Source organism: Pteropus vampyrus, unplaced genomic scaffold (assembly GCF_000151845.1).
Source record: "Pteropus vampyrus isolate Shadow unplaced genomic scaffold, Pvam_2.0 Scaffold203, whole genome shotgun sequence".
In the NCBI taxonomy this organism is placed as follows: Eukaryota; Metazoa; Chordata; class Mammalia; order Chiroptera; family Pteropodidae; genus Pteropus; species Pteropus vampyrus.
In genome coordinates, this window is record NW_011888984.1 from 572,455 (window position 1) to 586,241 (window position 13,787).

The 13,787-nt window shown below is 40.6% G+C and overlaps 1 protein-coding gene across 1 annotated transcript in view; it reads left to right on the forward strand.

Moving 5' to 3' along the window:
* The window catches only part of LOC105300161, a 26,993-nt gene that overhangs the window by 8,491 nt on the left and 4,715 nt on the right, over positions 1–13,787 (forward strand). Inside the window, exon 4 of the mRNA XM_023537907.1 lies at positions 7,238–7,363. Coding sequence (XP_023393675.1) covers positions 7,238–7,363 — 126 coding nt within the window. The remainder of the gene's footprint in view (positions 1–7,237; positions 7,364–13,787) is intronic.

The following is a 13,787-nucleotide window of genomic DNA, read 5'->3' on the forward strand; positions in this document are numbered from 1 at the left end:
AGTCCTGCTCCCCGCGGCATGGTGCTAACGGTGAAATCCAGCCCAGTATATAAAGGAAGCACACAGCGCCTGAAGCCGTTAACGACCATCACTCTTGTTAAGAACGAGAACAAGGAGGGAGAAGGAGAACTCAGCGTGCTCAGTGGTGAGGTCCCTCCCGCGGACCAGGACAGCTAGTCAGTCCCTAGCTGCAGCCAAAGGCTCTTCTGCCTGGGAGCCCCTTCCTCTTTTCTGTGTTTTTTTCTCTGTCGAGACTCGGAACTGGTTGCCTCTGCTGCAGGCAGACTTTTCTGATACCTTCCCAGTAGGCAGAGAGGCTGAGGGGATGGGCATGTGCTGAAGGTCCCCTGGGGGATCTTCGTGGAGCCGGAACTCAGAATGGTCCAAAGAACTGGTAACCATGGAGAGGCAGCGATGGGGACCCAAACCCCCGGTTCCTGAAAGACATGTGGTTCGGGGACCTTATTCCTGGTGCCCTCGGCATCTGGGGCAGTGGTTCTCAACGTGTGGGTTGGGGGCCCTGTCAGTACGGTTTCTATAATAATCAGATATTTTTTGCTTCATTCACTATCATCTTCCACGAGGACTCAGCGGAGTTTTCCAGAGGTTACATGTGCGACGGTGTCATTGCTTTGCCGGCTAACGGGTTCTTTGCGTAGGTATTCCTGTGTGTGTTTTAACAACTTTATCGAGATATAAGTCATGTTTGCCCATTCAGTTTACCCCCATAAAGTGTACAATTCAATGGTTATCAGTGCATCCATAGACTTGTGCAGCTATGACCACAATCAATTTTTTAAAAATTTTGTCACCCCCAAAAGAAATCTGGCACCCATTAGCGGTTATTCCCTGTTCCCTCACCCTTAGCTCCTGCACTGACTAATCTATTTTCTTCTCTAAAGATTTGCTTGTTCTGGAAATTTCATGTAGACTGACTTCTTTCACTTAGTATAATGTTTTCAAGGTTCGTGCACATTGTAGAATGAATCAATACTTTATTCCCTTTTTATTGGCAAGTAATATTCCACTGTATGGGCATACCACATTATATTTATTCATTCGTCAGTTGAGGAACATTTGGTTTGTTTCCACTTTTTGGCTATTACAAATTAGGCTTCTTATGGGCATTTGCGTATAAATTTTGTACAGACACATGTCATCATTTTTCTTGAGTATATACCTACCAGTGGAAATGACTGGGTCATATGGTAACTCTATATTTAACCTTTTGAGGACCTGCCAGTCTGTTTTCCGAAGTGGCTGCACCATTTTACATTCCCCCTAGCAGGACATGAACATTCTGACTTCTCCGTACCCTTGCCAATAATTATTATCTGTATTTTTTTTTTATCATAGCTATCCTAGTGGGTGCGAAGTAGTATCAAAACTGTGATTTTGATTCGCGTTTCTCTGATGATTAAGGATGTCGAGTATTCTTGTGTTTTAAAAATTTCTGTTTAAATGGCATTTAATTTCTAATATAGTGAATATCGACAGAACTCACATAAATAAAGGCTCATTGTGGTCCTCAGTAATTTTCGAGTATAGGGGTAACCACAAGACCAGGGTTGGGGGCAGGATTTACAGATCGTTTGGTTCCCGACAGTGTCAGATGTGGCCTCAGTGGCGTCAGCAAACATTTAGCCTCACGATCACTAGCCTGAGGTCAGCTGCAGTGTGACTGATCTAAAGTCGGCTTCACCGGGTGGTTCTGTGTCAAGCTGGTCTTGGCTTCAGGTTTGTTCTGTATAGGTTCATTCTAGGGCCCAGGCTGAAGGCGACATGCTTTTACCTGGGACACGCTTTTCTCAGGGGTGCCCACCAGAGTGAGAGTCAAGCCAACTGCTCTGGCGCATTTGAGACTTTTGTGCGCCACGGTGTCTGCTAACCTTCCATTGGCCAAAGCCAGTCATGCAGCTATGCGCACTGTCATTGGGGGAGAGGCAAACAAACTCCACCCACTGTGCGAAGGGGCGGGGCTAATGCTTACCGAAACCTAATCCAAACCTCAGAGGCGGGGGCTCTTCGCTCTACTGAATGTAAGGCTGGTTCCCTTTTCCAGAGTCAGAGAGCTGACATGTATCTGGCCAGGTGCGAGACACCTCCCAGCACCTGTCCCCTGTCCCTGTATACCACATTTCTGTAGCGGGCTGGCTGAACCCTGAAGGTGACCTGCTACCAAAGTTGTAAATTGGTAACCTACAGGCCCAGACTCTGTTTTTAAAAACGTCACTTACGTGTCCCATATCTAAATATCTAATGGTGGTTTTCATATAACATCCACATTTCTGCCTTATCTTGAAAACTTCTAAAATCTGACAACACTGGGCCCATGTTCCCCATGGTGACAACTGATGAGGGGGTCGTGATCACCAGCCTGGCCTTTTTCGTTCGCCCCAGTTCCCGCCACTCCTTATTGCCCTACACCTGGCTTTGTTCACTCCTTGATCTTTTCTCTCTGTCCTCTGTAGACCTCGTTGGGTAATCATTAACCAGTTCCTGCCCTCCTCCACCCAGCCCCTGGCAACCACCCATCTGCTTTCTGTCTCTAGGGATGATGTATATGAATTTTTAATCACTGCTCTAGATAAATCCAAACTAGTTTGAAACTCGACATATGTAGCATGATTTTATTTTGGTTAAAGTGTATGTGTATATCTGTCTATATGGAACATCTAGAGATGTCTCTAGGTGGAATGGAAAAAAAAGTCTGAAAAAATATGCCACAAATTCTAAGCGGGAATCGCCTCTAGAGGTTGGGATCGGAAACTTTTACTTCTTGATTTACATAATTAACAAGTAAAGAGATGAGAGTGTAGGCAACTGTTGCTTTATTTTTATGTATTCCGTTTCCTGCCTCTGTATAAAAAGGGAGAAATACAGACAAGATCTGGGACTGTTTAGACTATAAATAGTGGAGCCTGCCCTACATATGGCCCGTTTATAAGTGGGATAGCTGAGTAAATCCGCTGTTGTTTAAACCGTCCGATTTGGGTTCTTCTTGTTGCTTGCACCGTAACTGACAGTCTCTATAACAACTCCAACAGGCAGGTGCTATTGCCATTTTCTCCAAGAGGAGACCGGTGTCGAGAGACGGAGAGTCACTTTCCGGGGACACCAGCCAGAAGACGCACAAGGGTTCTCTTCTTGCCCCGGACTCTCTGCAGTGAGAAAGGGTCAACGACCTAAGAATGGCGGCATCCGCTCCATAAACACCTCCTTCACTTGGGCTCTGACTTTGAGAAAGGGCGAAGCGCCGAGTCACCGGCGGGGAGGGTCATGCTCATGGCTGTGGTTTCTGGCCTGCTGCTCCGGGCCGGGTGACCTGGGGAACGGCCCCCCGCGGGCCGGGCGGAGTCTGCCTCCACCTGGGGGCGGGTACCCGGCTCCTCGCTCAGCCCCAGGCCCTTCTCAGGGACCTGGGTGGCAGTGAAGGGACCCCGGCCTGGGTCTGCCCCCGCCCCCAATGCCACGTGCCTAGAGGCCACCTCCAATCCCCTTAAACAGAGATGGAGACGGTCGTGAAGGAGACCATGGACTGGCCCAAAGTCACTGAGGTAACTTATTTTGGATCCAGGATTGGAACTTATGTCTCCTGCTTTCAAGTCCTAGTTTTTTGTTTTGTTTTTTAATTTCTTTTTATTTTTTTCAGTTACAGTTGACCTACAATATGATATTAGTTTCAGGTGTAGAATATAGTGATCAGACATGTCTGTAACTTATGAAGCAATCACCAAAAGCCCTTGTTTTTTTCCACTCAATTGACTGTGAAGACAGAAGTCAAGTGGCGCCTGTTCCTTCTCCCCTCTCCTGAGTGGCGGTGGCAGACGCGGGGGAGGCAGGAGCAGAGAGCTGAAGCAATAGTAACGGCGACATTTACACGCGCTCGCCGAGCGCCAGACCCTGCTTTAAGCACCTTCTGCATGTTATGCAGCTTAGCCCCGTGAGGCAGTAGTTACCACTATCCTCATCCCCATTTGGCAGATGAGAAACCAAAGGCCCAGAGAAATTATGTAATCTGCCCAGTGCCATAGAACTAGCAAATGGTGAGGCCAGGATTTGAGCCCAAGATGTCTGATTTCAAATTCCTTGCGTCAAACCCCATTCTCTGGAGATGCCAGCAATTGGGCCATGTGCATGCCCTGACTTCACACAGAGTCCTGCCGTGTATCTCCTCCATTAACCAGAGATCTGAAACTTTTGCTGTCTCTACCTACCACTTCTAGTATTGCTTGCTGCCACTGTCACTCATTGAATTACTGTGCGAAAGGTGCTTTATGTATAGTCTTTTTTTTTTTCATAAACTTCTGAAAATCAGCCATTTTATCCCCACTTTAAAATGAACAGACTGAGGATCAAAGACGCAAAGTAATTTGCCCAGATCAAACATTTTATTAGGGAAGGGGCTTCTTCACCCTGTGGCTACAGGAACTCTGGATGCAAATGAACTTTAAAGTCAGAGAAAGACAGATATCAGAATAGCAAAACTTAAGCCAATAATATGAAGTGCTGCCAAGCGTGTGTAGAAGGTGACATGCTCATAAACGATGTTGGTGGACATGTAAATTGGCACAGTTTTTAGAGAGAAATCCGACGGGTGCTAAATAAAATTTAAAAGCATGCATATCCTATGGCTTAGCCATTCTGTGTCTGTAAGTCAATCCCACAAAATAATTTGCGTGTATAAAGACATAGGCCCAAGGATGTTTACTGCAGTTCACTTTTTAATAATAATTTTTTACTTTTCAGTTATGGTGTGCATACAATGCTACATTAGTTTCAGGTGTACAACATAGTGATTAGACATCTATATAACTCACAAAATGATCACCCCAATAAATCTAGTGCCCCTCTGACACCATACACAGTGACTACAATATTATCGACTAGATTCCTTATGCTATACTTTCCATCTCCATGACTATTTGTAACTACCAATTTGTACTTCTTAATCCCCTCCCCCTTTTCACCGACACCCCTCAGCCCCCTTCTGATCTGGTAACCCTCAAAATGTCTTTCGTATCTGTGAATTTGCTTTTGTTTTTCTTATTTTTTTCTTATTATTTATTATCATTTATGCCTGCAGGACCTGGTCTTCCTAGGTGGTCTCTAACCAGGCCCAACTCTGCTTAGCTTCTGAGATCAGACATCGGGTTCGTTCAGGGTGGCATGGCTGTAGACCGTGGACCGTGGCTCCACTGGGGCATGAACCCAGAACCTTCTGCGTGTAAAGCAGACGTGCTAACCGCTGCACTATGGAACCAGGTCCTCCTCATAGGAAATTGTATATGTATACATACATATATGTATATGTCTATATAAGATGTAACTCTGGGTATTTCTAAGTTAATGCCTGACCATTCACATAATTACAACAATTATGAAGTACTTGTAAGGAAAAAGTAGAGAATTGGGGCCACAATACAGAGTCAAGAACTGTTAGTTAACATTGCATAATTTTCTGGAATTTTTTTGTATCAATGTCTATTCGTCTTAATATTTATATGTCACATATTTTACAAATGTAGTCCTATACATCCTATTTTGTAACTTGTTTTTTCCGTTGACTATATATGTTGGACATGTAATGACTACTTAGCGTTCCATTACAGGAGTGCTCTGCCGAATCGACCCAGCTGACTTGGTTGGGCCCAGAGGGCGGTCCGCGGCCCGAGCGCTGCATGTGCCTCCCTTCCAGTGCCCAGCCTCGCCCCACCTCTCCCCATCCTTCGCTCACAGAGGGGTTCTGGGGGAGGAAGAGCTGCTGAGAGCAGGAAGAGGGGCCTCGTACTGAGCCGTGGTGAACAGCCCAAGGATGGAGAACCTGCGGGGGTCCCTCCTGCCGAGATATGTTGAAGGACAGTGAGCTTTAGGAGCGAGCTCGATTTTGTTCAGGGCTTGATTTCCTTCTGTTTGCTGCCAACTCGTATGAGTGTGTGCATTAGGGGAAGGAATGGAAGAAGGACCTTACCAGGGTAGTTGAGAAAGAAATGGAAGAAAAAATCGTTTTTTAAATTTCAGTCTTTTTTGAAGCACTGACACATGGCTTGGCTTAAGGATTCCCACCCCCCCCCCCCCCCCCCCCCAGGAGGGAAAACATGACGGAGATTGACCAACTTTGTAATTCTAAAAACATGGCCCATGTACGTTGTTATTTCTCTCTTCTCCTTGCCAGAGGACGACTCTCAGGTTAGGTGGCTGGTTTTACTTATCTCGAAGCTTCCTACCTAAAGATCCAAGATCCTCTACCCCAGTTTGTCCCATTACAGCAAAGGCAGGTGAAGCAAAAGATTCGGTCCTTTTCCTACCTGTGCCTCTTTTCCAACTGGTGTTGACATTTTCTTTGAACACGTTATTCAGCCTCTGCTCTGTACTAATCTTACTCTGTCAGGAAAAATGTTGGATACTTGGTCCCTGCAGAGAAACAGGGGCTTTTGGGGTTTGAGAAGTTAAAGGTGGTTGTCTGATTTGACCCCCCTTGGGAAAACCTTGAAACTTCTCCACAGACTTGAGCTTTCCAAGTATCAAATTCTACCTTAACTACTTGAGGTAGTTAAGGTAGAATTTGACATCGCGTGGCCTCAGTCTCTGTATGTGATGTGATGATCTGGTCTATGTGGCTCCTAGGAAAATGTTCAGTAGGGCTGGCAGATGGTAGCCATGGGTAAGTGGCATGTAATTATAAATCCCCAGAACTGAGGAAGATCTTAGAGATTTTGAACATCCTAATGTATAAATAAAAATGTGACTAAATCTAATGTCAGTCGTATGGATTATTATGCAGCTCATAAACTCACTTATGACAAGAAAAATTCTTTTGATATCATTTAATATAATTGACTTGAGGAATGAGAACATTCTCAATTTTATGTAAACTATCTTTTAAGATAGATATTTTATATAAAACTTGGAGGAAAGATTTCATGAGAATTTTTTTTCTTATACCTTAAAGGGTCAAGATGGCATAGAAATGCACATTTATGGCGGTCATATGCTCGTTTATTAGCAAAATTCAGATATTTTTGTCTGTTCCCAGACATGCTGGGGTAAGTAAGTTACCAACAAACGCAGCATGCAAGAAATTTGCCCTTGCAATAGCAGGATTCTTCAAGAACGTGGAGGCACTCTGTGAGTTCCATATCGTTTCTTTCCTGAAGTGCTGTTCTTCCTCTCCTCACCATTCATTTTGAAACGATTTCCTTCAGTTTCACTGTGATCCATGTGTTTGTGATTTCAGGGACTGGTGACTTCAGAGATGTGGCCATCGGCTTCTCCCACGAGGAGTGGGAGTGCCCGGACCCTGCTCAGAGGGACCTGTACCAGGATGTAATGTTGGAGAACTACAGTAATTTGGTCTCACTCGGTAAGATGAACTGCCCCATGTGAATTAATAGTAAGTGTTAATTAATCAACATTAAATTAAAATTACTGTGAAATAACTGTAATTGTTAATAATAAATCGTGAGCGTTTGTTCTCTAGAATATCAGCTTTCTTCACTGTGACTTGCTTCTTCTTGTTCCCATGGGAAATAGTTTGGGATTTTGAGAATGCCTGCATGTTGCCCACCCCTCAGTGAACCGTCTGCCTTACATCGGTCCTTTCTCTGACTGCCTCTTTCTTAATGACCAAGGAATTGAATTTGAAGTCTCGGACATTCATTGCATGATCATTATCTAGGAAACCAAGTTTCATATTGTGTTTGATCACAGAATTACAATGGATGTTCTGTTTTTTGTTTGTTTTGTTTTGTTTTTAACTCACTTGCAAGGAGAGCAGTATGTTGAATTTTTCTGTCAAAAGAACCTCTACGACTTCTTTAATATTGACCAGGTGAACTGAATTCATTTAAAACTGAAGTGTATTTTTCACTGAATGAATATACTAAGAATAAACCGAAATGTCTAAGGAGGCAAAATGAGTAACAACAATAAATATAATAAGAGTTAGCTTTGTAGTACTATATACCAGGCAATGTTCGAACTGTTTTACCTATATTAACGAATCTAATTTTAACATCAACTCTATAAAATACGTATGATTATCGTCCGCATTTTAGAGATGGGGAAACTGAAGGACAACGTGTTTAAATGGCTTGCTCGCTCAAGGTCATACTGCCCGTGGGTGGCAGAGACAGGGTTTGAACCAGGCAGCCGGCTTGAGGCTTCACGATATCAACCACTAAGTCTGTCTCAAAGGACAGACGCTATATGAATTTAAATGAAATGAAGTTCTTCTTCTAATCTATCTGGTCTCTTATTCAATCTTCTTGCCCTTTTCTGACGTCTTTTCTGAATATCGTTTTGACTTTTAATTTATTATAAATCCAACCAGGTCTCAATTAAAGTTTCTTTAATGAAAAAAAATTCTACATCGTATGTTATTTCTTTTAAGCAGGAAATTCCATTTTAGGCCAGATGCGATTACCTTATTGGAGCAAGAGAAAGAACGAGGAAAGAAATAAGCAGATGGTGCCCAGGTGAGGGAAAAGCAGGCAGGGGAAGCCATCATTGCTGGGGACAGCCCACATGGAAGAGTCACACTCCCGGGATGTGGTTTGGCAAACTTCCTTCAAAGACCTGAGGCCCATAGGATAAACATGCCTGAGACCTGGGAAAGAAAGAAAGGTGATAGCACAAGCTCTTGAAGGAACATCATCTTTTGCTAATCACCTAATTTCTGTTCTCGTTTCCTCTCCTTTTCGTGGAGTCAGGGCCTCTTTCTTTGCCATTATCACCTTTTGACACATATTTTGGATCCAGCTGCTTCCCGGCTCTGCTTTGCATTTAGATTTCTGTAATAGACACTGTTTCTATTTTAGACAGCTTTCAGCGTCTAAAAATGTATTCATATATTCAGCGAATACTATTCGAGTGCCCACTCTGGCACTTTGGCACAGTCACTACTACAGTGACAATGAACATGACCGTTAAGGTCACTGCTCTTGTGGACTTCACCTGCAGTTGGAGAGACATGGATTAAACAAATAAACAAATGAATAGATCAATAATATCAGAAATCATGCTGTGCGGACAAGCGAATAGGAATAGTCGGATGAGAAGGACAGAGCGTGGGTGGTCAGGGCTCAGGCCACCCACCTGGGGTCAGAGCATTCTAGTCAGACTGATGAGGAAATGCAGAGGCCCTGGGGACAGGTGACCTGTGTATGGCTGGAAGCAGAGTGAGGGTTAAAGCAGAGTCAGGGAAGGGAGAGAAGGGAGGGAGGTCCAGCCTTAGGCTTGGGCCGGATCTGTGGAGGTTTTGATTGTCCTGGGGAGTAAAGAATGTTTGTCAAGAGTTATTTATAGCCATGTTCTCATTTGTGTTTAAAATTATTTTCATTTCTTAGTTTTTAAAGAAACTAAGTACGACAAGAATACAGAAAACCACATAAAACAAAAATTGCAGGATTAATTATTTTGAGGTACACAGACTTTTTTTGTTTGTTTGTTCATTGAATATTTTTTAAATTTCTACATCGCCTCAGTTCATAAATAGAACGATAACAAAAGATCAGGCACAAAGCAAACACTCAATAAAGACTCATACAACAAAGTTGCAAATGTTGGTACAGACAGTGAAATAATATTGGATCCAGAGGTAACACCCAGAATATTCAGAATGCTAATTCTCAGAGGCTAATAAAAAATATTATCAATGATCTACATAGAATAAGTAGGTAAAAATACCTAAAAATGCACTAAAAATCTCAAGTATTTTTTAAAATTTTTTATTTTATTATTGGTTTCAAGTATGCAGTACATTTATATTTTTACATTATATAGTTTTTACATTTATATAGTTTATAAAATGATCCCCCTGATTGCTTCCTCTCTTCTTTGCTTTTCCACCTCGCCATTACATTACTGCCGACTGCATTCCCTATGCCGTGGCCCCCATCCCCGTGACCATCTATCAGCTACTAATTTGTACTTCTTTAACCCTTCACCCCATTCTCCCAGCCCCTCAGCCCTTCTCCCCTCTGGCCATCACCAGATGGTCCTCTATATTCATGAGTCTGCTTTTGATTAGTTTGTTCTTTTCGTTCCTTAGATTTAGCATATAAGTGAAATCATATGGTATTTATCTCTCTCTGTCCGACTTAGTTCACTCAACATAATAACCTCTGGGTCCATCTATGTCATTGCAAATGGTAGGATTTCATTTTTTAAATGGCTGAGTAATGTTGTATTATATGAACCATAACTTCTTTATCCAATCATCTGTTGGTGGACATTTAGGTTGCTTCCATATCTTGGCTCTTATAAATCGTGCTGCCATGAATATTGGGGTACATAGATCTTCATGAATTATTGTTTTGCTTTTCTTTGGATAAATACTCAGAAGTGCAATTGCTGAGTCAAAAGGTATATCCGTTTTTAATTTTTCGAGAAACCTCCATACTGTTTTCCATAGTGGTTATATCAATTTGCAGTCCCACCAACAATGTATGAGGGTTCCCTTTTCTCCACACCCTCACCAACACTTGTTGTTTTTTGATTTATTGACGATAGCCATTCTGACAGGTGTGAGGTGATATCTCATTGTGGTTTTAATTTGCATTTCTCTGATGATTAGTGACCTTGAGCATTTTTTCATTGTCTATTGACCATCTGTATTTCCTCTTTGGAGAAATATCTATTCAGGTCTTCTGCCCATTTTTTAATTGGATTTTTGTTGTTGAGTTGTGTAAGTTCTTTATGTGTTTTGGATATTAACCTCTTATCACACATACTTTTATGTTTTTTTTCTTTTCAATTATAGTTTCATACCCATCTAACACCATACATAGTTACTACGATATTATTAACTGCATTCCCTATGCTAAGGTATACACACTTTTAACTACTGGGTAAAAGTTAGGACTTTGCCAGCTGCTCCAGAAGTCTGTGATGTGCCTCTATGCGATCACAAAGCTTTCCCTCCCCGCAGGAAATGTTTTCTTTAGAGTTTTATCACCTAAGTGAGCCTCTCCCAGAACTCTTGATTTTATTTTACCTGTTGTTTTAAAAAGTCTTTTAAGTCTCTTTTAAATTAGATTCCCCTTCATTTTTATTTTTATTTTTATTCTTAACAGGTTTTTTTTGATGAAATGAGATCATTTGCCCTATAGTTTCCTACCACCTGGATTTCGCTGATTGCCTCCCTGTGGTACAGATTACCCTGTTCCTCTGTGCTCTATTTCCTGTAAATTGAAGGTTGGGTCTGGAAGCTTTTGGGGGTATTTTTAGCAAGACTGTTAGCATGGGTGGCAGTGATATTCTTCAGTCAGTTGGCACACCATATCTGGATGTCTAGTTTTAGTGATGTTAGCAACCGTGGATAGCCAGTTACTGTGTCCATTAATTCAGTAGAGGTTGCAAATTGTTGATTATCCTTCTTTATCAGCTAGAATGCATCTGTAAAAAGAAACTGGCTCATTTACTACTTGGTTACTCAGTTATACAGATCAAGATAAGAAGTCAAGATAAATACTAGATTCTTTTTCTTTGTTTACCAGTTTTCTAAATAACAAGTTAGTTTCTTACCATCCTTTCAAAGGTGGCCTACTTTTTATGATGATTACGAATACATGGAATTAAATTATTTGATGTGTTCTATTCTGTTGTAACTATTTTTACTGATGCTCAAATTGTGCCATCATTGGCCAGTGCGAGCTTCTTCAAGTTGGCTCCTGAGACCTTTTAACCTGACCCTGGTAATCTTCGAGAGATTCCTTGCTCTCTCATAAGACAAGCTAGGCCTGTCTTGTACATATCTTTTTCCAAACCTGGAATCAGATATTTCTCCAAAAAGCCCTGGTTTCTTTAATTTCCATTATTATTAATAGTATTTCGAGACTATAGTCTGGGTACCAGAGATGCTCATTGTTCCTGGTTAGAGCATTACTTTTAGGCGTTTTCAATGAATAGAGATAAGAAATAAATATATGTAGTCTTACTTTAAAGATAAATACCTCACGAGTTCATACTGATCTTTCTAACTCAATTTTAGAATTACAGGGTATTTATTTAACCTAATTTGTCTTAAATTTGTATCTGTCTTTTTCTCAAATGGAAATTCCTGGTTCTCAATGATACTGGGGATAACAGAATTTGAATATCTTATAATTACTGATTTGTTGTATCTCACATTATATACAAAACTTTCTGAGAATAACAGTGCCAACATTACCATGAAAACGTGATTATTGAAAACAGTTTATGCTCTCTCCATTTTCTCTCTATTTTTCATAGTTTTATTCTATCTATATTTCAGAGTTACATAGCCATTATATATAACAATCTCTTTTTTATAATCCTAATTTAGTGTTGATTCTATAAGAATGTATATTGATTCTATAAGAATGTTGTATCTCTAGTCAATTCGGTCGTTTGAACTTTTTCTCTTTTAGATTCTTAAGCAAGGGTTCATGGGAACAATATTCTGAGTATTTGTACATGGATAACAATTTGCAGTCTTATTCTTTTTTTTTAATGTAACAATGGAGATATAATTCATATACCATAAAATTCACCAATTTAAACCGTACAATTCAGTGGTTCTCTGTATGTTTACAGAGTTGTACATCTATCACCACAATTAATTTTTAACATTTTCATCACCCCAGAAAGAAACCCCGTATACATTGACAGTCACTCCTTATTTTCCCCCAATATATTTTCTTCATTTCTTGATCATTCCTTTAACTCAAGGTCACTTTTTTTCCTAAATACTTTCAGGTTTTTATATTGCAAATGTTCAAACCTACAGAAAAGTTTAAAAGAATAATAATTGATTTCCATTTAAAACTATTATCTAGATTCACCAATTGCTACCATTTTGCGACGCTAGCTATAGATATTCATATATCTAAAAATTTTTTAAGCTTTTTAAAAACCAGCATTTATTCCTTTTTAAAATGCTCGAGAGACTTTAAAAAGGTTCAAAGCCCTAGAGATATCCAGGTTTCAGGTAAGATTACAGGTGGAAGGTGGCTGTTGGTTTCTCTGTTGCTAAACTCTAAATTTCAATGTGCTCAATTCTATACCTTCAGGATTCTTCTAGTTGAGGAACGGTAAATTCCTCTGAATTTTGGCATACATCGAAGTTTATCACAATAAGAACAATAAGAAAAACAGTGGCAGTGGCAAATCATTGTCATTGCAAAGGGCAACATTTTATAATCCAGGGAGAAGACTGCTACAGCAATTCTAAACAATCAAAATTATTACTCTAATAAAGAGAGAAAAGAAGCATTTGCAGAATCCATATGAATGCTTCTTGGATTATTCTCTGCAGCCAGATCTGCACAAGATGCTGAGATCATGATGAGTCTTATCTGGTAGTACACGCAGGCCCTTGAACAACCAGAAAAGTGCAACTTCTTTCAAAATGAGATGAGATTACATAGAAATGTTTTCAGCCTTTTCTGCTGAACCATGTGTAGGCCTGAGTCACTGATACCATGACTTGCATCATCTGCGAATAGGATGTTATCCTAAATAAACTTTCATTATTTCTAATTAACTTTATTTTCCTAATTAACCTAAATAACCTATCATTGTCACACCTAAGAAAATGATCATTTCAGGAGCATCGTCTAAAGTATAGTTTATAGTTAAATTTCTCCCATTTCTTTTTTCTTTAAAAAGTTTTGATTTTGTGACGGTGCGTTTCAATTCAGGAGCCAATCAAAATTCATTTATCATTTGATTCCTTTATTTTCTTTTAATCTAAAGAACTTCTGTGCCCTAAAAATTTTTATTTTTATTTATTTAGTTTCTACTTTGGTCTCTTTTTTTTTTTT